General features: G+C 40.9%; 1 protein-coding gene across 2 annotated transcripts in view; it reads right to left on the bottom strand.

Annotated features, from left to right (window-relative positions):
* EML1 (EMAP like 1) overlaps positions 1-25,430 on the bottom strand; it is an 883,632-nt gene extending 858,202 nt beyond the window's left edge. The window contains exon 1 of one of the 2 annotated variants that reach the window (XM_078660158.1): positions 25,304-25,430. In XM_078660158.1, coding sequence (XP_078516284.1) covers positions 25,304-25,334 — 31 coding nt within the window. In that variant the 5' untranslated portion in view covers positions 25,335-25,430. The remainder of the gene's footprint in view (positions 1-25,303) is intronic. The other variant, XM_078660161.1, reaches the window with a different exon arrangement.
* Between the last annotated feature and the right edge of the window lie 1,937 nt (positions 25,431-27,367).

The raw sequence follows: 27,367 nt of genomic DNA, 5'->3' as shown, positions 1-27,367 counted from the left end.
TGCAATGATGATTCTTGTAACTCTATGGTCTCCAAACATTCGATAAATTCGCCATCAACAGATTGATCAAAAAAATAATTCAAGTCATCTCCTCCTTGTGACAATATTTCATTATTGGTGCTGTCAATTTCAATCAATGTAGTGGAATCATTCAAGTCATCTCCTCGTGACAATATTTCATTATTGGTGCTCTCAATTTCAATCAATGTAGTGGAATCATTCAAGTCATCTCCTCCTTGTGACAATATTTCATTATTGGTGCTGTCCATTTCAATCAATCTAATGGAATCATACAAGTCATCTCCTCCTTGTGACAATATTTCATTATTGGTGCTCTCAATTTCAATCAATGTAGTGGAATCATTCAAGTCATCTCCTTGTGACAATATTTCATTATTGGTGCTGTCCATTTCAATCAATCTAATAGAATCATACAAGTCATCTCCTCCTTGTGACAATATTTCATTATTGGTGCTCTCAATTTCAATCAATGTAGTGGACAATTCAAAAGAAATTGCCACGGTCTCTTCATTGTGAGCCATTTTATTTTGAAATTGCTTGCTGTAAATTGCAGAAAAAAATAATCACTTTCATTTATCGTTTTTAGTAATACATAATATAAAACTAACTTTATCAAGTATTTAGTATAACAGAAGGACTGCAAATAAATAACAGAAAACATTTTTCAAATTATCTTCAAGCGTACAACATAGTTCCCCTTACAAAGAAATTGCCACGGTCTCTTCATTGTGAGCCATTTATTTTGAAATTGCTTGCTGTAAATTGCAGAAAAAAATAATCACTTTCATTTATCGTTTTTAGTAATACATAATATAAAACTAACTTTATCAAGTATTTAGTATAACAGAAGGACTGCAAATAAATAACAGAAAACATTTTTCAAATTATCTTCAAGTGTACAACATAGTTCCCCTTACAAATTAACAACTCACCTTTTTAAAAGTAGGAGAAGTGTTAGTACTGTGTAAATCAAACACCAGAAATTCACCACCAAAAATTCCTCACAAATGTACCTCAGACAGTAGTATCACAAAATGGCTGTGGTTTCCTCTCATTTGACATATATACATAACCAATTAACTTTCATCACACACAAATACAAAACCAAAGTAACATTTTAATTGGTTCTAAATTTCAACACTTTCAAATGTGTTTTCCCCATGCAATTTTCCATAGGACATTTACATACGTCTACAGCCTGAATGGCTGAACGGAATTACACCAAACTTGGCAAAATGGTACATCAAACCTAAGAGGTCAGGAAGGATCTACTATGCCCCCTTATGGTCATTTCCCCCTTCGCTTTGGCCTCCTCTTGTCTCTCAATCCTACCGAGAGACAAGATGGCGGCCGCTACGGACTGTTTGGAATGTTGACAGACGCCGGAGAACCAATCAGCTTCGCAAAGCTCCGTAACGCGAAAAGTACGCGAAGCGGAGCGCTGTTACAGATATATATCTTTTTTTGAACGTTAATTTCTCAAAATCCACTGGAGCACATATATTGAGACCTAGCAAAGGCACATCGGGCTACCAGTCCCTAATATTTTGCCAAGTTTCGTGCAAATCCATTCAGCCGTTCGATTATTATTATAATTTTTTTTTTTGCCCCGCGGGGCCCTTTTAAAACCTCCACATCAAACCTAGGGGGTCAGCGAGGATCTACTATGCCCCCTTATGGTCATTTGCCCCTTCGCTTTGGCCTCCTCTTGTCTCTCGATCCTACCGAGAGACAAGATGGCGGCCGCTACGGACTGTTTGGAATGTTTACAGACGCCGGAGAACCAATCAGCTTCGCTTCACAAAGCTCCGTTGCGCGAAAAGTACGCGAACTGGAGCGCTGCCCGGTCCGCTGTTACAGATATATATCTTTTTTTGAACGTTAATTTCTCAAAATCCACTGAAGCACATATATTGAGACCTACAAAAGGCACATCGGGCTACCAGTCCCTACAATTTTGCCAAGTTTCGTGCAAATCCATTCAGCCCTTCGAGCTAAAAGTGAGGCCAACCGCCCTATGGAAAACTCAATGTTAAAAACACGTTTTGGGACCCCCCTTTTTTCTCGGCCCCCACTTGACGAACCCCCCCCAAATTTTCAAGGGCTGCTCAGAAACAAAATGTGCCATTTTCCTGAAAATTTCAGCCAATTCCGTCCACAAACGCCAAAGTTATTAGACATAGAATTTTCAAAAATCCCATAGAGAAAAAATCCTAACTATATATACCTACTGGCGACCGCCAGTAGGTAATATATATATATATATATATATAGTTTTAATTATTAGTGGATTTTTTTGTTTATATTACATTAAATGTATTTTAATATTTAACATTTACCACTATAAACTCTATATTCACCATATTTTTGTAATTACCATTATAAATATAGAATCATGAGATTGGGGTAATATTTTCATCAATGATTTTATTTACCAGGTCATTGTGTCAGTGATCCAAACAGAACCACATGCAAATATTAGTACACTTATGGTTTACATGTTTCAACCAAAATTTTGTTCACAGAATCGGCCCTTTTACGAATGCAAAAAAGGCTTTTTATATGTATCAAAACCCATTTCGCGATTCGGTGATCTGGTACAGAATCGCAAAATGGGTTTACGATTCGGTATTTGGAAGGGGCGTGTTTAGGGTGTCCCTTCCAAATAGCGAATCCTAATGGTATGTATGAATGTTTTGTGACCATAAATGCGGTCGCAAAACATTTGCTTTTTACCATCTACTTCAAGTAGGAGGTAACACATTGACAAATGGGAAGGGGTCCCCACGAACCACTTCCCCTTTGGGAATGGTTGTAAAACCGTTGTTTAAGAACAGAAAGTGGTCCCATGGACCACTGCCTGCTCTTAAAAAATGAAAATAAAACATTTCATTTTTTTCTTTTTAAAAGCAACCTGTTTTCCTTAAAGAAAAACAAGCTGCAAAAAAAGTTTGCTTTATTCAAAATCAATCACGGACATGGTGGTCTGCTGACCCCAGCAAGCCACCATCCCTATGATTTTAGCGATTCCTAGGGGGGTCGCAAATTGTGATCTACCTCAATAATATTAATATATTTCTCAATATATCACTGATAACAAGCAAAGATGGATTCGTAAAAAAGATGTGCTTTTTAATTTAAGCAAAGCAATAAATTAGAGCATCACAATTTTCAAACAGAAACCATAGAGGCCCCTTATTCTTTCAAAACGACATAACAATTAGAATGCTAATTGTAAAAGATGTTTGAGGCTCTATAGTCTTGATCCAACAGCGAACATTCAACACGTGTTTCGTCACATCCGATGACTTCCTCAAGGCTGCAAAGACAATGACATTGTCTCGTGTTTTGTATATGTTCAAATATGAAACTACCCCTTTAGTGGTGGATCATTTTCATCACAGAGTTTACTAACAGATCATTACACATGAAAAGTGCAAGATAAGAACAAGAAGAAAGTGCAACGAAGTCTAAATAGAATAAAATCTCCAAAGAATGGTAAAGAAACCAAGATTGTGCTCATCATGTCTGAAGAGAAAGATAAAAGAAATAAAGACCCATTACCAAGTGATATACAACAGAACCCAAGTGATGCTTTGCTTAACCCCTTCGACGCTCATGACGAGCTGGGCTCGTCATGCAGTAGCCTCCTGCTACGCTGATGACGAGCCCAGCTCGTCATGTAAAGTGGTATCTGTAGGATCCCAGCACAGGAGAAAAATCCCCATAGCATTCAAGGTGTTAAATTAAAAAGCACATATTTTTTACGAATCCATCTTTGCTTGTTATAAATGGTATATTGAGAAAATGAAATGCATTTTTGCTTATAAAGGTTGGACATAAGGGGAAATAGATACCACTTTTTGAGTGCCGGGGTACCTGTACTGTATGTTTCATTACACAGCAACTGTTCACAGAAGCTGTATGTTTATGCACCCAAGGTGGTAGGGTGCATTTGTAACCCTGAGTGGCGCTACAACTAATTGCTTGTTTAGCATTTGCGATAAGGAAAATCAAGAACATTACTTTACCTGCTCAGTTTGATTATAACACTGTTTTCTGAGGTGCGATCTGTTGGACACTACTACCGCTCCTTTGTATTACCTAAAGATGGTCCACTTTCCAGTTTCAGTAACTCACAGAGTTAAAATTGCTTGCACAGCACATGTCACTCACCAAGAATCCAGTTTCACAGTTCCCACCAAGCATTTTTGCTTAAACCAACTGCATTGGACACCTAAGAGATTGAGTAAGCATTATGAAAAGTAGAGTAACTGAACTATGCACAGCATGAAATGTGAGCCCTTATCATTAATGCATGTGTTTGCACTAGGCCTGGGCGGAGTTCCCTGACCTAACAGTCAGGGCCCACAACATTGGGCAAGCCACTCCTCCACGACTTGTCCTCCCAACCGCTCCCAACCAGGCATACCCTTCAGTTCTGCTTTCTTACAGTGCGAGAAGCAGAAACATAAAATAGTATTTAAAATACCATTTTATGTTTCTGCTTTCTCGCAATGCGAGAAAGCAGTAGGACGACGGTCCTCCGCCCTAAAGAAGAAGCCGCCCCTGTATTTCTAGTTGGTGACATGTTTTGTATGTTGTTTTAGGAGGCAAGGGAATGAGAAGAATTGACAATCAATGAAGTAGGAAAATCATCGGTTGTTTTCACAATTTAAGAAGAATATGACATATCAAACACAAATAGAGCAGCAAATGTCACAGAGCTAGAGGATCAAAATGAGTATAGAAATCCAATACCCCCTCTTTTCAGTTTGCATTAGAAGAGGGAAAGGAGATCATAGTCAAGCAATGCAGTTTCACACCTGTCTGTGAATGCATTTGCCATAAGAATCTGTGATGCTGGGAGGAGTTACGAGAAAGACCACATGGCAAAGGACGAACAGGCTCACCTTCATCCTGTAGTATGATGTTCAAAAATGGAGTTGGTTCATTTCCTGTGAACTGACTTTCTACATAGCATTTGTACTTTGATTTTGAAGTAACAATCATATGCAGAACCATTGAGTGCACAATACACATGAACTGAAGGGAGACACTTACTTAGTATGTCATACTGTCTCACTGAGACCTTTGCAAAAGTTAGTTAACTTTCCCTGTCAATATCAAAGTATGTTTTCTTGAGGTTTGCCTTCTTGTCTTCCAAAACATTGTACAGTGATATTGTTCTTATAGTATCTTTGAGGAAATGTACATTGAGAATTGAAGCATTGCTCTCAAACGTACTTTAGATACTTTCATAGTTAAAGGTAGCTGAGTGACCTGCATGGTAAGCAGATAAAAATTACACAGAACCTACCCTGAGGGCACAATTACATTACTATCAGTTTCCTGAGAGATTGCAGGTATTTGTTAGATCTAAGGGCCTGATTATAACGTAGCCACAGAGTTGGTGCGGGCACCGCCGCACCGGCAGCCTGACCGCCCTACTACATCTTGGGCGGTCGGCGGTGTTGCAGGGGTATTGAGGCTGCAATATGATTGATGGTGCAGCATATTCAGAGTTTCCTCTCCCCCACGGTTTTCATGGCGGTGAGCCAGCCATGAAAACTGTGGCAAAGAGGAAACAAAGGGGGCCCTACAGGGCCCCTTGTTGCCTCAGTGCCATGGGGTGCATGCAGGGGGGCATATGTTAAGCCCCCCTCTGTGCATGCACCCCAGTTCCTGCACAGCATGGTCTGCAGAGTCCATGCCGTGCAGGAACTACCTTTGGCGCCCACATTACGCTGCGGTTTTTCAGTGGCTCCGCCATGGGACCGCCAAAGAAACGCCTGCCAGCCACGAGTAAACTCGTAATCTGGCGGGCGGTGCTCACACTGCTCTCCCACACCGCCAAAGAATCGGGCCCTCAGTCATAATACCTTGTTTGTATTGTGCCTGTTCTATCCATGGTACTACAAATGGAAATATGAAATCCTTTTAATATATTTAACTGAATTACTGGGTCAGATTGCTTAGCTGATGTTACTGATTTTGTAAAGTAATGACCATGATTTAAATATTAACTTTCCTTCTTCTTGTGCAAACACATATTTTTAGAATGAGTAACTTAATATAAACTTGAAGAGTAATTGCGTCATTAATATGAAATAAACATTAATTTCTGAAGCCTACAGGCTTCAGCAATTTAGTTTTATGAGACCAATTTACTAAAGGCAGATAAAATTCGAGAGATTTAAGTGACATATATGAGCATTGTTTATACCTGGCGCAGTGGGTGGGACATCCAGTATGTTCTATTTGCGAAAGACAGAGGTGTGGAAAACACAAATAGAATATGGAACTTTCATGTGCGTAGACTGTAATTAATTAATTTCAAAGGTTGCAGTTGCATTATTGAAGTAAGCATTGTTCAAGGTTGTGTGAAAAGCAATTGACCTTTGCCTCCCTAGAGTTGAGATATTTATAAAGCTGTCAACACAAGCTCTGCTGAGAGTTGAAGTTACCATATGTGAATGTTAAAAACAAAATATTGAAAGTGAAAGTAAAGTAAACATGTCACCTTTTGTCTGTGCAGTGAAGTTTATTTATTGTTAGCATTTCAGGTGAGAATAGCACAAAGAATATTTTTAATGAAATTGTTATTTACCAAACAGATTATTGTGGGCAATGAGTGATGTTAAGTGTCTGAATTACTTACATATTTACTTATTAAATAATTAATTTGATTTTTTTTTACCTATTAATGCTTATTTGCATCTGTAATACTTGTATTTGATTATTTTCGTGTATAAAATATAGCTTTGCAGAGGTTTGCTAAAAACTGCACATTTGAGCGTTTTTCCGGCTGCTTTCCTGATTGCAGACAGTTACTTACACTGCCAATGGAGGTAAGTGCAGCATTTATAGAATTATAATTTTCCTGTTCTTTATATGGATTTAGATATAAGCTTAAAAACATAGACTATTTTGTTATATTTATGTAAATAGGGACCCGGATGACTTATTTTCAGACAAACAGAGAGCAAGAGGGAGAGAGAGAGGGAGAGAGAGAGCAAGAGAGAAAGAGAGAGCGACGCAGCTCGTGCAGGTAAGTGCGGTGGGGGGGTGATTTCAACAGACGTCGACGAGGGAAAAATAATTATTTATTTGATTTTCCCTCGTGGTCATCTGTCGAGCAGCGCCCAATCCAGCCCCACCGCCCCACCTCTCTTACTTGCATGGGCCAAGGCTGGAGAAAGAGAGAATTCTCACTGCTGTTGTTACACCCAGTAGCGGTCGGCAGTAGGTGTTTCTGTTGGGCGGTGACGTGGGCAGGGGGAGGGGCATGGTGGGGGGTAGTAATGTATGGATTACGGAGTTTTACAGGTAAGTAAACATTTAAATAAATAAAACAAATTTCGTTGCACGCACTGCATCACCAAATGTGATGCAGTGAGCGCAACGAAATTCGTTTTATTTTTTTAAATGTTTACTTACCTGTAAAACTCCGTAATCCATACATTACTACCCCCCACCCTGCCCCTCACCCTGCCCACGTCACCGCCCAACAGAAACACCTACTGCCGACTGCTACTAGTTACACCCATAGTTATATGTATGTTTTAAAAGTTAAGGTTCTAGGTTGAGTGGTGGAGTGATCTGCTGCTTCAATCAAAGACTGCCATTGACACCTTTGTAATCAAATACCCACGCTAGTGCATGATAGGCTGCTCATCTGTGGCGTTAAAAAACAAGATAGTAATTGCGTATTTGTCCCTTCTGAGATCTGACCTGGAGAGGAAATTGTACTGAGCACAGGAGGTAGACCATTCTTGCATTACTCTACTCCCTTATTTTATTTTTGTAATGCATAGTGAATGCAATTGAAATGGTAGGCATGCTAAATGGCTTCACCTATGGTGTAGATGTCAATTAAAGGGCCTCAGGTCTTGCAGAAGACACTGAGGAGGTGGTCGCAAGCTCCCGCTCAATCCTGTGAGTCAGACTAGCATGAGGCTTGGAATGCATTTTGCAGCATTCTCCCAACATTTTCTGAGACTGGGAGTCTGACTGTGGTGGACCAACGAAGAGACCTTCCACACTGAAAGCAGCAGTGGTAGCAGTAGTGGCAGCTGAAAACCCCAGCTCCTGCTTAGGTCAATTGAAGATAACATGAAGTCAATGCCTTTTATCCTGATACGATGAAGAAACCTCGGAGCTCGAGGTTCCAACATGCAATCTAACCATAGAAGTGCCCCGAGCAGAGTCATGTGCTGACAGGAGGCAGAACTCAGTGAGGGGGAGAGGGCGGGTGGGTGAGGATATTTTTGCATGTGCATGTGCACCTGCACCTGTCCTGTTTCTTTGTGCATGTGTATGTGTCTGTGTCCGTTTGTGCATCCAAATACAGCATATTCAATTCCAAGGGTTTATATTCAACTTCTAAGTTTTATGACTTGTACTATTTGATTTTTTTGTGTAAAGACCATTTAGGCTGGCAATCACCATAGGCGAGCTGATCAGCCCTCTGTTACAGCCGTAATACCTGTGCTGACTAAGTTTGGTATGAAGATTTTGAAGCTGAGAGGTGGGTGGGGATGGGCGTACGATTGATGGTACTAAAGAGAGGGACCAAATCAAATTCCTTCAAATATTCAGGGGCAAGGAGCCTGTGGGAGTGGAGGGCCTGCTACAGTGTGCCGAGCAATAGCAACAGCCCTACTATAAAGTACGTCCTAGTCTTAAGCCGGTTATTACTTCTGAGGCCCCAACACTGTTACCTGTTGCAATCGCAATTGAGCCAACTGGGAAATTAATTAATGAATCACAAGCATTGTGACTTGCTCCTTAGCTTCCAGTACTGTGTTCAGAACAACAGGGCATAGCCAGGGACAAGAAACAGTGATAGAAGTATGTAGAGCAAGTAAAATTGTATGGCACCCTCAGGTTTGCCATCCACGTTCAGGCATTCAAAGTAGTTTTGGCGACAGATTGCTCATCTGCAGGAGGCCCTATTTGGATGCACCCAAGTTGTTTAATGTACTCCATGGGAACAGGAAACAAAGAAGGCAAACTCTGCTAGACAAAAGCAAGCGAGAGGTGGAGGAAAGGAACCCATTTTGATGGTGGTCTGCCATCCCTACAATCGTCTCTCCTGCTCCCAGATGTACAGATGATTCTTCCAACAGGTCAAGCATTAAGTAGCTCCAGTGATCAGCCCTAACAGCACTAGATGAGAGGGTTACCAATAAGGACACAGTCCCATCCTCCCCCTACAGTGACCAAAAAAGGGACTGCACAGTCCTCTCTTGCTTGATCATAAGATGCCAGAATCCCATCTAAGGATATCAAATATTCAGATGTTTGACAAATGCCCCAACTGTATGTATCAGCAGTAAGTACACATTATTAGAATGCAAAAAAGAAAGAAATCCATTCCATGCCCAGAAGGAGGAACTGTGCATATTGTTGTGCATGTTGTCCAACGTAAGTAAACCGCCACTGTGTTCATCAACCTGGGAATGCACTTCATCACATAGGGTACCCAGACTATTCTTGCGCAGTCATATAAAGGAAAGGAAGCATATATAAATACTCAGTAATCTCCACTGGCACAAACATGTTTGTGGAGTTTCCATACTGAAATGATAATCAATTCTGCCCCCAAAATATTGATATTTGAACTCAACCTAGCTCTTTAGTGGCACACTCAAGCTCAATCACACTCAATTCCATTCAACTGAACGCCAAGGCCTCAGCGTTTTACCTAAAGAAAAGGCAAGCATGCTCGCAGGTCAGTAAAAACAGAAAGTTCAAAAGCAAAAATAAAAGAAGGATGGTGGATTTAGTAAGGGCCAAAAAAGGAATATCATCACGTCATCAATACGTAAAACCATGAACCCTGGGAGGCCTTGAGAAACAAAACACTGCCTTGGTATATGACAATGTAGTGCCCAGCAGACTATAAGAAAACTGACCTAGGAAAATTGGAGAGACTGCATGTGCTCGAATGAGTTGCAAAGAAAGATTCTTTTCTGATTGGCTGTGTACATAGTAACCTGCCTGAATTTCTCTGGCATTCCAGAGTCTGCACAAAAAGTCCTCACTTCTGAAGTTTATTTTGGGTGCCTTTGGTGCTACAATAGCACGGGGAAATTATTTAATGCAGTTCCCTCAACTTAACTGATAAGTATGGCTTTGTACACTCCTCAGTTGCTTCTTCTTTGTTTTGGGGCATGACTAAACTCAAATGCCTTTCCTCTGAGATTGAAAAGTTATTTTTTCCATTCTTTTATCTGCTTTTCTTATTTTTCTTTTCCATGAGCCTTCTTTGATTACTTTTTTTATCAGTTCGGGTTTTTATAGTGATATGATTTTTGTCTGATTCACCAAAGGCTTGTTGAAGTAAGATGTGTTTATTAAAAATATAAATATAAACAATGTCAATGCAGATTGTGGTCCTTAAACAGACAGGTTCTAAATCCTTCATGAAATAGTAGCTGGCTCTTGGTTTAGCTAAATCTAGAGTCAATGAATCCCACAGTTGGGAAGATCAGAATATAAAATAAATGACTGGCCACCTTTGCGAATACAGTATTGTTCGAAATTGGGTTACTGGTTGAGGTGTGCGCGAATCCCTACTCAAGCAGCACCCACAAGCCTTGTCAGGGTGAGGCACAAACAAACCCCAAAAGACCCTGTGTTCAACCCTCTGGTACCTTGAAGGAGAGCAGTGAGGCTTAACTTAGAGGCACTGTGTAACGTATTTATGCAGCACTTCAAACAGTAATAAAGTGGAAATACAACACAGGAAAATCCCACACCAATTAAAAATATTGAGTAAATTCAAATTAACAAATTGTAATCAAAATTACACAAATCCAATCAGTAGAACAGGACTTATGCAATTTAAAGATTAAAGTAAATATAGCGCCAAAAAGCACAAATCGACCACTGTGGATCCTGAATAGTTCTTTCTGAACATCAGGATAATATAAACTATTTGTATGTGGTGTTTCTTTAGCCCTCACATTACAATCATAAAATGTTGAGGTACCTGCAGAATATCAGTGGGTCTATGGAATAGTAAATGATGTTTGGATTTTAGTAAGCTTTTCTAGGACGTAGTGCAGCTGAGTGTCTTAGAGATCTATGTAGTAGAAGATTTAGTGGGCCACTTCGGTGAGCGCCTCTATAATGTGGATATTGACAGAAATGTCATGTAAAGCAACATATAGAAACATGTGAGAAGGCTAAGGGAACAATTGAAGATTAGAAATGTAAATGCAGCAGTAATAGGAACATTTACTTATATGGTGCCATGGAAAGAAGCATTTTTATAACAAAAGTGTGTTGTAAAAGATAAAGGAACAGAATCAAGAAATTACAAACTAATAAAACTCCAGTAACCACAATCAAATTTTCACAATTTCACATGATGTTATTACATCAATTTGTCACATCACCTAGGGACAGATTTACTAATATTTGGCACAACGCAAGAGATCAAGACAACTTGCTGCACTTCCTTGTGTCAAATTGAGAGGGCAGGATTCTAGTTAGATATGGCACATTCCTGCTCTCTCTCTGAACACTTGTGGCATGCATGGTCCACGGTGCCTGCGTTACAGCCAGGATTACTTTTTTGCAGGAAGTCACCTTCCTGCACAAAAACAATACTCTGAGACTTGTTCCAATTTCTATGTGTGTAGCAGAATGCAACACACATGGACAGAGGAAAAAAAAGGAGAAAAAAACATATAATAAAAAAGCGTAACATTTTGCATACCCATGTTTACCAGTGTAAAGAAATCTGGAAAGTGTCCAAAACCATGGGTGAATGCACAGGAATACCCACACTCCACCCATGGAACGCCTTCCCAGGCAGAGTAATGCAAGGCAGCAACTTGCGCTGCCTTGCTACTCCTGATTTACCAGGCAAAGTAGAGCCATGCAAGATGGCTCTGTGTGGCATAGTAAATCCACTTAAGGGCTTGCATTGTCTTTCTGTCACCCTTGTGTGATGCAAGGGCAATGCAAGCCCTTGATACATCTGGACCTTAGTTTGCTTACTTTTCCTATAGATTTGGTACCCATATCATATGAGCATTAGAGGGACATTAAAGCAGATAATTCTGCTGTCACAGAATATTTTGGTAACGTCCATGCATAAGCACACTTTATCTGGCCTTAAGAGCAATAGGTCTCAAGGCACTGTACAATAACATTATAGATGAAGTACATACCTGTACACTTGTGCACATGAGAGGTTACGAGGAAAACAGATTACAAAAGTGAGCAAATGAGAGAATTAGATGACAATAAAACTGACTGAGAAAAAGAGACAGCAAAGAAGCTGTAGGATGTCAAGAGAGAAAAAATAACAAAAATAAGAAGTATATTCTAAGCTAATAGGTTTGCCTTTTGCTTGTGCATTGAAACTGCAGTTGTAAATCCCTTGTTCCATGCATCACCATATTATAGCCTGAACTACTGACGTTGCCAGTGCTTGCTTATTTTCAAGAAGTTGAATGTTTTGCCCTTATTGATTTGTATGTGTGTAGATGTGTAAATTAAAGCATGCACATGTGGGTGCCTCACGCAATTTCGGAAAAAAACCTTGAAAAAAGCCTACTGAAGTGAACAAATATTACTTTCTATTTACAATGAATAGTTGAGATTAAAAAAAAATGTGTGATGATCTAGCGAATGTGTTAGCTGTAAAATGGTCCCTCGGGTTTTTTAATGAAATTGTTCACAGAAGACAGAAGGATACACTAAATAGCCCTAAGTATGCAGTGAGAAAAGACTGCTGTTGTGAACTGAGCCAAAACCCAGTCTATGTATATTTTAAAGAATTTGTAGCAATTGCTTTTCCAGACATCTGCACTGTCAAATCGGACCTAAAAATAGAGGGCAAAAGATATACAGCAGTAGTTTAGCAGTATGCAGAAATGGTGAAGAGATACCAACACAATGATGATACAGACATTGTAAAGATGAATACAACGGGAATAATTGTCAACAAGGGGCTACGTACCTGCCTACACTTCCTACAGGACACTTTGCTTTAAATCTGGCACTCCCTTGAAATTCATTTTATCTGGCTATCAAGCTTACTGACTATAGTTGTTTTTATATCTACGTGCCTGCCTATCCATTTCACTCCATGTATTTATTTTTAGTTCCATGAGTTTTTTTACTTTCTTTTACTCACCATATGTAAGCATTTCTCCATCTCTGTTAGCATGATTATCTCTTAGTCATCTGCACACAAGGGAGCATACCTTAAAAGCTGGTATAAAATCAGTAGGGGAGAGCCAAACACCCTCAACGCACTCCTCTGGAAAGACTTACAAAGAAAACACAACAGCCCAGCAAGGCTTTTTCTGGAGGACGCAATAAAACAACTGGGGGTGCAACAATTGTGGGATCTGCAAGGGAACCTGGCAGGCTTTAAAAAGCAGTAAACAACATTGTCAGGAAAGAATCTCTCCCACAAGACAAAGCTTCACTAACGGAGCGAGCACATGGCTGGCTAACTGTACAAACTTACAATAAACTCACACCACAGACATATCTTTTGACCAGTTTCACCAAAAAAACAAAAGAGTAATTCCTAAAACATCGGCTAGGAGTATTGCCCTCAGCAGACCACATGGCCCCTTGGCTACGTCCCCCAAAGCCAGCAAAATGCCGCCTGTGCGGGAACCATGAGGAAAACATCGTACACCTCCTCACTATCTGCAAAGAGCTGCAGCAAGACCGCAGGAACCTGTTGAGACCCCTATTTAATAAAATAGGAATCAGGTCGTGCAGTCAAGCAACCCTGGCCTGCTTTTTGGGCGATTAAGTCCAAATGGCCTGCCGACTGGTAAAATACTTCGAAGCCGTAGAAATCAGAATCAACACAAGGAAAGAACAAATGGATAAAGACAGTGCTCCCTCCAAACCCCTAGAGCCAAAATATTAAGACTGCCCAGAGTCACAACTGGCTAACAAAATTAAAGAACAACAGATTACTACAAGTCACGCGCATACAGGGAAAAGGATGGCCTTACCCCCATAAGGAACGGACACTGCAAATACGCCCTCGAATGGGAAAGGAGGCTAGGATAGACAAAAGAAACCTTCTCCGAGGAAATGCAGAAGTTGCCAGTGGCGGACTAACACTTCCTTTTTAACCACTTTTAATCCTAATTTTTATTACCTCTTTTAACTTACCTCAAGGACCACTTTGTATGCTGCTATAAATATTCATAACTGTTTTTATTGTTGCCGCTTTTGTAATGGTTTTTATTAACTGTACAATAAAGTATTACTTACTTACTTCTTAGTCATCTGATTAAATCTATTTGTTCTTGCTCTCTTTCTCACTCTCTCTCTCTCTCTTTTTTTCCTTGCCATTATACAGGGAGCCTTTTTAGGTTGGGCCTAGAGACAGGTTTAGCTGTCCTTGTCAACCTCATGTTTCCCAAAACCTTATTATGCGAAAAAACAGATGGTAGTTTACTTCAGTGCCTGGGCTGGTAGGCCAATCTCTCGTTTGATTTCTGCAAATACTTCATGTTTATTTTTTATTTATTTTGGTGATGGGTCATTTTTTACTTACTTCTTTTTGCAAACATATGTTCTGCCATGTTTAGACAACTTGTCACTTTTACTTTCTATTACTTTTAATATCCTTTACATTTTTAATGTATATTGCCTATGTGTGCAAAACAAACTGCAATCTTGGCAAGACCAGAACTATTGACTTTGCCAAGGTTATTTGCATTTTTCATTAGACAAAAAATTTAGATTTTACTAAAATTATAATTGGTCTAAATCCTTGCCCTAAATTGTGGATTGTGCTAGCTCGAATGGGAGTTCCAGAAAATATTCTCTCCATTTTGATAAGGCTACACAGGAACAATTATGCACACGTGCGATGGAGCAAATTGGGAGAAGTGACAACATACATAACAGTAACTGAGGGAGTCAGACAGGAGGGTATTCTTGCCCCAATCCGTTTGGCACTGTATATAAATGATGTGGTTGCTCAGTTGAATATCCCAGGCAGTGATGCCCCTAAAATTGGATCATTGAAAATTCCAGCTCTGCTCTTTGCAGATGATACATTTTTGTTAGCCAAAGGTAGGACTACAGATCCTAGTTAACTGATTTACTAACTTCTGCAGGCAACAAGGTTTGGAAATGAATGCAGCTAAAACAAAATATACATTACTTAATCCATACCATTCTTATAAGGCCAGTCTTCAGGCTAAGGGTGAAAGTTTTGAGGGGGTTACTGACTTCTGAATATCTGTTTGTAAGCATGACTTTCAATATGAAATGGTCATCCCAGATTGATAAAGAGTACCCTAAAACTTCTACATCAGTCACCTGCAATAATCAGAATATATAAAATAACCCACACTCGTACTATATTCTCAACTATGGAAATTTATAGAACTAAGGCATTAGGCTCAGCACTTTAAGAAGCTGAGCTGTTGGGACAAGAGGAAAGCAGAAAAACAGTCAAAGCAGAAAACACATTTCTCACTTCTCTTCTGAGTTTGCCACAGAGTGCCCCCCCCCCCCCCATTCTGCCCATGTATATCGATTTTGGCCATCGTTCAGTGAATCATATAGTTAAATTGAGACCTCTTCTATTCTGGCGGAGACTGAAACACACAGAGGAACTTGATACATCTAGAACCACACTGGAGGTAGTCATTCAGCATAAAAAACATTTTTCCATCTCATGGTTAGGGCATGTAAAAAAACGCATTATAGCATGGGGTTGGCAGACTTATGAGATAGACCATCAGATGCTCGATAGATCAAAAAGCATTCTTAAAGAAATATTTTATAAATTTTACTGGGATACTCAACTATGGAAATGGAAGGAGGCATTCATTACTGAAAGGTTTCTGAGCCTTAAGAGTGCACCATTTTTTTAGACTTGTTTTTAGATTGTATCACCTGTCAGGGATCAAAGAAGTTATATATTAAGTTTAGGTATGAAAACATGCCAACTATAATGTTTTGTAAAAAAAAATGATGGTCCAAAGGCCAACTTGACAATGATTTTTGCCCAGCTTGCAAACAAAAGTCAGAACCTGAGGCACACATATTGTTCTTTTGCCCTGTATATATTGGCCTGCAAAATAAATTGATTCTACTTATATGTCGTTATCTGGGTGTTTACTTCACAAATCTTAAGATCTAGCACAGATGAGATTATTGACGTTCTCTGGGTATTTAATTCATGAATCTTAAGATCTAGCGCAGATGAGATCATTGTCTATATACTTGCTCATTTTTAGGTTGTTTGTTTTATCGCTGTGCTCATATGATGTACCGTATTTGAATAATTTAACACAATTATTTATTTGTGAAGAAATTTGTACATGCATTGTTGTGTTTTTAAGGATTTTTAATCCGAAATAAATGTATTTCCTACTACCATATATACAATACACTCACTGATCAAGACTTTCAGCCAACCCTTTATTATTGTTCTGCTCACTACAGCATACTGCCTGCGGCATTGAGGCACACCACTTTAGCCATTGACTAACTTCACTGTAAGTGATGGCATTCCGCTTTTTTGTGAGGACAAAATCCACTCACAAAGTAGTTACTTGCAGTACCAGGAATTACTAGGTTAAAGTGTGTATTTTGAGACAAAAAATGTTTGGGGGGCTTTTGACCCATTTTTTTGTTTTATTTTAGCGAGGACTTGGCAGGTCACCCGAAAAGAATGTTTCACAAACATCATGACAAAACAAAATAAACATTAACAAAGCTGTAACCAATACCGGGCTTATTGACTTTGCCAATGCTTGTTTACTCTCTTTGTGTTAGTCTGTCCCTATCTCTTTCCTGTTTTTCCTCACTGAGCCATTTCTGTGTTTTAAACTTATAGATGAGCTGAAAACTATATCATAATCCTTGAAAGGGAATATGATAGTGCCATGGATGGGAGACCAATGACATGGGGGTTATTCTGAGGGGTTATTAAACATAAATACATACAGAAATATGTATGCAATTTTGGATGGGTACTACACAGAAAAATGTATAAAGAAACTGTAAAAACATGATTGGAGAAATTATGGTTGGTTGAATATGTGCCATGTTTCTGGAGATCAAGGTGTGCTTTTATATCATTTTTTTTTATAATATAAAGAACGTGTAGAACAAAACATTTTCACATCAGTCTTATGAGTTGATTAAATTTGCACATGTGTGTCGAAGCTATTGTTCTTCCTAGGACATTCTGAAAACATGCACTTAAAAAAAAAAAACTCCAAGTGAAATAATAATATGGTTACATAATTTAAGAAATCATGAAAGAAAAAAACTCAAATTATAATGAAGAACAACCAATCGCTGAGCAATGCAGCAACAGCAGAAGGAAATTGAATGATAAACAAAAACAATTCAATTTGGAGGGTCGGTTACCATTTATGAAATAGTTTTATTTTATTTTTCTCTCTGTCGGATGAAGGGAACTATTTGAATGGATGGCTTGTGGAACCCCTTATTTATGAAGCAAGAAACAGAAGCAAAAGACAGACATGCGATTTTCCATTTATCATGTCTCAAAAACAAGATATTGCTTTAATTGTGAGATTCAGATACAGTATACGTAGAGTTTCCAACCTCATAAAATGCCCAGCTGAGCTCAAATTGTGTAATGGACGCATATTTTATGTTGCCTGACACATGTCTGCCACTCATGTAAGTTTAGAAGGTGAAGGATATAACTGTCCTCTTGATTTGCCAGATGGCTCCATCAAAGGGGCATCTTGTTCCAGGCCTGGGATATCAATTTGTAAAATCAGTGCATTCTGGGAGTTGCAGTCATGTTAATTTAACTCAGTTAAAACTAAGGATTAGAAATGGGAAAGCCTAGAAAGTGACAAAAACCATGTCCTGTTGACATCAGGTGAACAATATTAACTTCACCATAAGTATTCCTATCATTAAAACCAAAAAAGTCTGACGTTTTGTTAGGTGAAGTGTGTGTATGTGTGTGTGCATGCATATGTGCATGTGTGTGTGCATGTGTAGGCTGCAATGATTCACCAACGGCAAGTATGGTCCATCGCTGAAATAGACTACATTAGTATATGGATGCTGTACCCTCACAGAAAGAGAGTCAGCACACTGTATAGGTATACACAGAAACCTATAGCCTATTAGACACTTTTGTTTCCACCACCCTCTCATGCAACTCCCACCCAGCAATAAAAATCATTTTGCTCACAAAGCGCTGGGTGAATGAAATTGTGTGGTAAATAAAGGGTATGAGCAAGATACCAGGAAACGGTTCAGGGATGGGTTTCCACTGTACTGATACAATTGGCACCCATACTAGTGCATTAAGTTGACACTATGTGCAACAATGTATATCTTGGGTGTTTTTGGGTCTCGCCTGAGCCAGCGCATGTGGTCCGCTGGCGAGACATTTAATGAGTGAGCTTTAAAAAGCCAACCACAGCTTTTTGTGTGGCCTAGAGCTTGCGGTTATGCGTACAGTCACGACCAGAGATGCCATCTGGCTTTCCTCTCTCGTTATGGATCATTATGCGCATCGCTCGCGGCACGCGATCACTTTCACGGCCGCATCACTTTCACAGCCGCGTGGCCCCCCCCATCACTTCTTAGTCATCCTCCCGTCGCCTTCTGTTCCCTGTGTACTCCCTCTGGATGCACGCCCCCATGTTCTGTGCACTTCTCACCCACCTCCCTTCACGCTGTGTTGTACTTGCCCATGTGTACTTCTCTCCTGCTTCCCGTGTTGCTGTCACTTTCATGTGCCACTCGCTGTCATACGTGCTTTTCCCCTGCGCTGCATGCTTTTCTCTTTCCCGCTCCCAGCCCCCGTTCTGTGTTCTTCTTTCAATGTCCGCTTCTCCCCGACTGAAAGAAGCACCAGCCACCTTCCAAACGCTCAAGAAGATAGCCTCAGAAGACTTAAGTTAATAGAGGGGATGTCTTCTGTCACTGAATGCTCTTTACAGTTGTAGCTGCTTCCCCTCCTCGCTTTGCATCAGCATGCCTGACTTTATGATCAGCCCCCTTGCCTGTCCACATAAAAAAAGCACGCTGCAAGATCCTATCGCGATCTGGGTCCAGGAAAGCAAAAGCCTATTAAAAATCCACGCATGAATATATGGACACATTGTTTCACGAATAAAATAAATCCGCTTTGAGTTAAGCTGCACAAGCTGAAGGGGGCTATCCAATCAAAAGTAAAAAAGCTTGCCGTCTGAAATCATCAACAATTTCCAGCACTGTAGGTTTGGATTGTGTATTAAATGACGTATTGCTGTGCTGTAAAATACATTGTGACGACATTCACTAGATATCCCCTATTAAACAAGAGTCACCTCTCACTTCTGTCTCTACCTCTCTGTGCCCCACTCTCTGGTTTTTCCCACTGTCTCTGCCTTTTTTTAAATGTCGGTCTGTCTCTCAACGAACCCCAGTCTCTGCCGCTCTCTGTATTCAAGGGCTTCTTTCTTTGCCTGTTTGTTTCTTCTGTTTCTGTTTCTATCTTTTCTACTGAGACTGCATCTCTATCTTTTCACAACTTGCCTCTGCCTCTCTCTGTGCCCCAGTTTCTCTGACTTTTATACTGCACCTATCTGTCTGCCTCTTGTCTGCTTTGCCACTCTCTCTCTTCCAGTGACAGTTTCTGCCTCTCTCTCATGCCCCAGTCTCTGCCTCTCCCTTTATCTCTCATTTATGGCTGTTGCACAGCCCACCAGAGACATATTTCCGAGCAGCTGACCTTCACTCTCATGCAACTACTTCACGTCGCACAAACAACAACAACCTGTGCTGGGGTTACCACCACCAAACAGGCAGAATTCTCCCGTCTCAAAATAAGGGGCAATTTATATTTCTTGATTTGTCGATTTGGCACTTTAGTTTGAAAATAATTAGGAAAGCAGTGATGCAATACAAATGCAATAAAAGCATGGGGTGCAAGGTCGTATTTGTTTGTTATTAGGATTGACACTGGAAGAACACGTTGGCATTTGAACACAGTTTCCTAGTGCATACTTTGCCTGCTCAGGGGGGCATTTAAACACAGCTACTTCAGAAACGTTAGCATATGTAACACATAACTGCTTCCTTCCCACCCCTCCCACCCGTTCTAAAACATATTTAATGTTTAGTTTGGATTTAGGCATCTCTCAGCACCAGCACAGCACCACCTCTGCACCAGTGCAGCACCACCACAAAAATAACACAGCACCACCACAACAACACCAGAATAGCATCAGCACCAGAGCACCACCAACTCAGCAACAGTACAGTCCAACCCCAGCATCAGCGCAGCACCACCTCAGCATCAGCTCAGCACCACCTCTGCAGCAGCTCAGCACCAACGTAGCACCACTTCAGCATTAGCACAGCACCACTTAATCACCAGCACAGCATCACCTGAGCACCACCAAAGCATCATTCAGCACCACTTCAGTATCATTCCACACCACCTCCGCACAAGCACACCATCATTTAAGCCCCACCTCAGCTCCAACAAAGCATCAGCACAGCATCACCTCAGCATCAGTGCAGCACCACCTCAGCACAGCACTACCCGAGCACCACCTCAGCACCATCTCAGCAGAGCACCCCCTACCTCCTCATCAGTGCTCCACCACCAGTGCAGCATCAACTCAGCATCAGCGCAGCACCACCTCAAAAAGAACACATCACCACCTCAACAACAGCAGCACAGCATCAGTGCAGCACCACCTCTGCATCAGTCCACCAGCTCAGCGCCAACTCAGCACCATCGCAGCCCAACCACAGTATCAGTGCAGTACAAAAGGGGCTGGTGATGGACGGAGCATCTGAACCAATCAAACACTCACACCCAGTCAACAGATCTGGGTTTAATCCATCACCGTTCTTTAGCCCACTCTGCCACCCCAGTTCAGACATGGCCATATGCAAATCAGTCTGACCCTGTGCCTCATGGGAACAGTCCAGCCTGAACTGCCAAGCCATGCCTTCCCTGGACCGGAAACAAGCTTCTTAGGACCGGTTTCTGGCATTACAGCCGTCTTCAGCCAGGCTTGCTTGAATCCAGTGGCAAAGTGAGCAAGGGACTCACGTCTGAGCATACCCTGCCAGCTTATGGCGAACAAAGCGGTACAAAAGGGGGTGGGGATGGACGGAGCATCTGAACCAATCAAACACTCACACCCAGTCAACAGATCTGGGTTTAATACATCACCATTCTTTAGCCCACTCTGCCACCCCAGTTCAGACATGGTCATATGCAAATCAGTCTGACCCTGTGCCTCATGGGAACAGTCCAGCCTGAACTGCCAAGCCATGCCTTCACTGGACCACAAACAAGCTTCCTAGGACTGGTTGTTGTCATTACAGCCATCTTCAGCCAGGCTTGCTTGAATCCAGTGGCAAAGTGAGCAAGGGACTCAGGTCTGAGCATACCCTGCCACCTCTGCAGCAGCTCAGCACCAACGTAGCACCACTTCAGCATTAGCACAGCACCACTTAAGCACCAGCACAGCATCACCTGAGCACCACCAAAGCATAATTCAGCACCACTTCAGTATCATTCCGCACCACCTCCGCACAAGCACACCATCATTTAAGCCCCACCTCAGCTCCAGCACAGCATCAGCAGAGCATCACCTCAGCATCAGTGCAGCACCACCTCAGCACAGCACTACCCGAGCACCACCTCAGCACCATCTCAGCAGAGCACCTCCTACCTCCTCATCAGTGCTCCACCACCAGTGCAGCATCAACTCAGCATCAGCGCCGCACCGCCTCAAAAAGAACACAGCCCACCTCAACAACAGCAGCACAGCATCAGTGCAGCACCACCTCTGCCTCAGTCCACCAGCTCAGCACCAACTCAGCACCTTCGCAGCCCAACCACAGCATCAGTGCAGCACCACCTCAGCACCGGCATAGCACCACCTCAGCAGCAACTCAGCACCAACGTACCACCACTTCAGCATTAGCACAGCACCACCTCAGCATCACTTAAGCACAATCACAACACAATTTCACCACACACTTCCACACCTAATAATTTCAATCCAAGTCATAAATTTCAACTCCACACCACATATATCCACTCGACTCCAAAACAAAACACATTGGTAAAACAAGCCTTGGAATAGCCAATAGGCCTGCCTTTGGGACCTTATAATTGTTTAGTTATGCAACAGTTGATGTTGTTGCACCAAGGATATTGTGCTGGATAACTAAACACTTATAAAGTCTCAAAGGCGAGACCTATTGGCTATGCCAATGATTGTTTGTATTTTGGAAAGTGGCTTGCAGTACGTGGTTTGGCATCAAAACAGTGAATCTGTGCTGGTTACTGTTGGAAAGTGCGGGGGAAAAGTAAACAACTCAAGTGTAGGCGGCAGCAAGCAAAAAGGGTAGATCAGATGATTCATCACTTGCGTTAATTTATAGGAAATTAATGAAAGGAAATTATTTAGAATGCAGATTTTACATTAAAATGTTGTGTAAAAGAGTGCATCAAAAATACATCTGTTATTAAAAATGTTTGCCATTCTGCATAAATCAGCTAAATGATACTGTGAATCACAAGAGGATGAACCGAGGTGATATTATTTGGCAGGCAACAAGCTCGTTTAGCAGAAGCACCAAACTTGCATCTGATGTATCACAAATAAATCAAATGAAAACAAAGAAGCTAATAGGTTCGCCTATCAATCGATTTTGCATTTAGAAATTGGTAACTTTCTATGAGATTAAGTTGGAAGTATGTTATTTGAATTTTTTTGTTATGGCATGTAATTTTTTTTATATGATGTGGTGTGCATTGCATCATTAGTAGAAGAACTATTTTGAATAGAAAGCAAAAGTGTACCAAATGCAAAGGAAATGTCTTAATAAGTGTTAGGAAAAGAAGGTAGTTAAACATAATGGTATTGAAATATTGCAACATGTATACATATATTTGTCATGGAGGTTGAATTGAGCATCTATTTAGTATGTATGAAGTATTAGCCAAATGGTGTTAGTTGTAATAGGATGGTAATCGAAATACAGCAACAGCAGCGATATACAGACTTAAAGGAAATATGTATGCCATACTTTAAAAAGGGCTATGTGTTCACACACCTTTACTTAGTGAACTAAAAAACTCCCAACAGTATGTTAACAAGGCAGCAATGCAAAATCAATAAATGCACAAACGTAAATAAAGAAAAACACTTTGCCTAATGATATTCTTAGGCATCCAGAGACCACTCCCTAAACAAAATGTCAATACATCAGTAATTAATATGTTGCTGTGTCAGCGATGTATATACATAAATAACACACCATAGTTCCCAGTTGCGAGCTGCATGCCATATTGCATTTGCAGTATAACTATGTGATGCCCCGTCACCAAACCTAATGAATAAACAAATGAGACAATATAACCATCCATGAAGTCAGGGCGTGATGGACATCCCATCCAAGCAACTGCCGTCTATGAAAAAATACATGAAAGCCAAAGGCTGAAAGGGCCAGACCCAACCTCTGCTCGCTGCACTTCTCATTGTATTTTTTGAAGAATTAATGACATCAGGTCTAGCAGGCTGCACAAACTGTCTGCTGCCGGGCCAAAGGAGGTTGTCTCGCATTATGCTGAAGCAGACGGTACGCAAACATGAGAACTTAGAATGTACTAAGGATATTGATCGATTTCTTAAAGCCGGAAAAATTAGTCCTGCTTTGTTCTGCTTGAGCAGCATCCGGGAGCACTCAATGACAGTACGGGTGTTTCTGAATTTTAAATCGAGTGAAATCCAACATTGGTTCATGAGGGCCGGATACATGGCAGATTTGCATTATATCGAAATTAGATGTATTTGCATGCAGCTTGTTTGAAAAAATGCATAGTAAGTGGTTAGAATGAAAATTAGGCATGGTCCAACCTTTGATGAGGGATGCTAGACAGCCTTAGTTTACAGCAACAGATGACATTATGGCACACTCCCGAAATAAAAGTGTTTTGGCAACATTCTTTCGTTTATTTTGGGGAAGAGACTTCAATGGACTCAGGATTTTAGGACATTTTTAGGACATTTTGTATACACGTTGTATCACATGAGAGATGCCTTGATACAGGGACTCAAGGGTTGGACTGTGACCAGGGCTGTTTCCCTCTGGGCGGTCTTTACAAACGCTCTAGAAAAAATACAGTGCGCTAGTTCTCCACTGTGTAATCTACTTTCAGGCTGTGATGCTGCAGACATTATGGAAAGTGAAACCTACAGACACACAGACACACACATATATGTACATATGCTCACATATTTTCATTGGATTTCACATGTACCCATGATACCTAAAACATTATATATATATATATATATATATATATATATATATATATATATATATATAAACACACACACACATATATATGTATATATATATATAAACACACACATATATATATATATATATATAGAATAAGATAGAAAAGAAAATAATTTTTAATTATATACATGTATAGATAGATAGCTAAATAGATTCATGTACATATAGACAGACACATATCTTTCTCACTCTCTCTCTCTCATACTGTTATATATATATATATATATATATATATATGTGTGTGAGTCAAGACCTCTCAGACACAAATCAAAATAATATAATTACTTGTATAGGATCAATGTTCGTTGGACCACACCTGCAAGAACTTTTTTTGACTGCCTTTTCCCTCTAAGGGTGTATTTCCAGGGAGAAACGAATGTGTGTGTTTGTATCCGGGTGTGACACCACCTTAGGGCATTTTATCAGGATACACACACTGAAGACAGATTTTGGACCCACGCAGTGAAAACTTAGCCCACCGGCTGATCCCAGGACCTACAGATCATGTCCAAAAATGTATAAATAGATGTCTGCATAGTACAGCATGAAAAGTGCTGCGTTTGTACAGCTCCTTGTAATGTGCAGGAAAAATCAATGCACTTCTGCCTGCCCGATGCACAATCACATTATTTTCACGACCACAGCGCACATTTTCAAGACAGCGGACCCTGCATTCCCATTTATAGACTGCCAGGAAAGACAGGCAGACTTCAACCAAGCTCGCTGCACTGTGCTAGTCAGCTCCAAAACTCCCCCTGACCTACACCAACATGCCATTTCTCTTCAAATTAAATCTGATATTTAGTAAGTCCATACGTGCTCACAGACCTGGCTGCCCTGGCCTGACATGCGTACCCAATCGACCCGTCCGAGTACATTAATTTGCAACATGAGACCGCACTGTAGTCCAGGGGACAGTGATAAATATACATTTGGCACTTACCCACGGCCGGTCCTTCGCAGTCTGACATCATCTGAGAGTAGTCCTGCTCTGCAGTGCTTGATAAACCACAGGAAAAAGGCAGCCGGGCGTGTCCCGCAAGGTCCGGCAGCAAGGGCTAAATATTTACAGCTGTCCTTCCTGTGTACATCTGCCCAGCCCCGGGAGTTTATGGGAACGGTTCGAGGCCTGGCTCCTCCCACGGGGATGACAGGGGAAGAATGTGCTTCTCTGCCAAAAGGGCGAGCTGCAATTGGTGGGTAAATCTGTTAGCCTCCCTCCCCTGGGAGTTTTACTGGACACGCACCCCAGGGGGACTTTAGACCTTATGGGAGAGGATGCAATATTTATTAAGGGGATGTCGCTTTTAAGACCCAGCTGACAGTAATTATTGATAGACTGGTTTGAGGAAGAGTGAACTGTACTGACAGAAATCCTAATATACTCTTACTTATCTAGTGAGAGGGTTGAAAGAGAAAGTAGTATGTGCTGGGAAACTCCGAGCAACATCTAGCAGAACACCCCTTCTTTCCCCAGTTAGTACAAACCTTTTAGTTGCCATGTTTTCAGCACTTGCCAAAGGCTCACTAGATATATATTCTACTTACATGGGGCCAGTCACATACATGACAGGAATCTGGCCATATGTATATTCAATCTAGCCCTCACTCGCTATTTGGAATCAGAAACAAGGCCAGTGGACAAGCCAGTGCAGTAACCACCTATGTAAACTATATCATAAGAAATACCACAGAGACCTGCAGAGCTGTCCAAAGCTACCAGTGAACAGAAAACCATACAACTGAGCATTGGTGGGTACATTTGTTAGCCTCACTCCCCTGGGAGTTTTACAGTACACGCATCCCAGGGGGACTTTAGACTTTATGGGAGTGGATGCAATATTTATTAAGGGGATGTCACTTTTAAGACCCAGCTGACAGTAGTTATTGATAGTCTGGTTTGATGAAGAGTGAAATGTACTGCAAGAAATCCTAATATACTCTTAATCATCTAGTGAGAGGGTTGACAGAGAAAGTTAGTATGTGCTGGGCAACTCCAAGCAACATCTAGAAGAACAGCCCCCCCACGCCCCCCAGTTAGCAGTACAAACCTTTTAGTTGCCATGTTTTTAGCACTTACCAATGTCTCACTAGCCATATACTCTACTTACATGGGGTCAGTCACATACATGACATGAATCTGGCCACATGTATACTCAATCTAGTCCTCACTCGCTATATGGAATCAGAAACAAGGCCAGTGGACAACCCAGCCATGTAAACTATATAATAAGAAATACCATTGAAACCTATAGAGCTATTCAAAGCTACCAGCATACTGAAAGCCTTACACGTGGGCGTCTCACTCTCACACTTACTCATCCACCACACTGCTATGCACCGTGGCCAATAATACTGTAACTGCACCTCTGTGGTCATCACGCATGACATGGAAACACAGTCCATATAGGATCAAATCAAAGACCATCTTCTCCCAACCACACACCCTACATGGTGTAGCATGCTACTCATGCATGTAAGTGCTTCAGCTTCCCACATAGAGGTAGTAAGCACAATATAAATGCAGCAATACAGTGCAATCAGCGTTATATGTCATGGACCATATAATCCCTGGTCGCAGTGAATATTGGCGGCTGATGCATTTCAAAATATCAATCAGGTGCTGCGAGATTCATGAGGTCATTTGTACTTTAATTTAAAATAAAAGCATTTGTTTCTCACTCGATTTGTATGGTCATTTTCCAAACATTACTTGAGGAATATGAAACCATTTCTCATCTTTTCAGATACATTCAATAGATGCCCAATGCATTTCAGACATCTAGTCCTTCTTCAGGGACAATATGTCTAATCTGAAAACAAACAATACTCAAATAAAATATCTTAGGTATGACAGCTGCTAGATACCCAAATCCAATATTGTGCATCCAAAATATATTTTCCACAGAATCTCCCTTTCAGTGTCTGAATATACATCACATAATCCCATCCTTTGCCCTGTGGAATTCATCCAACCCCCAGAGAGAAGGAGAAAGATAAAGACGAA

Source organism: Lissotriton helveticus, chromosome 9 (genome assembly GCF_964261635.1).
Source record: "Lissotriton helveticus chromosome 9, aLisHel1.1, whole genome shotgun sequence".
NCBI lineage: Eukaryota > Metazoa > Chordata > Amphibia > Caudata > Salamandridae > Lissotriton > Lissotriton helveticus.
This window is presented reverse-complemented; position numbering and strand designations above follow the sequence as displayed.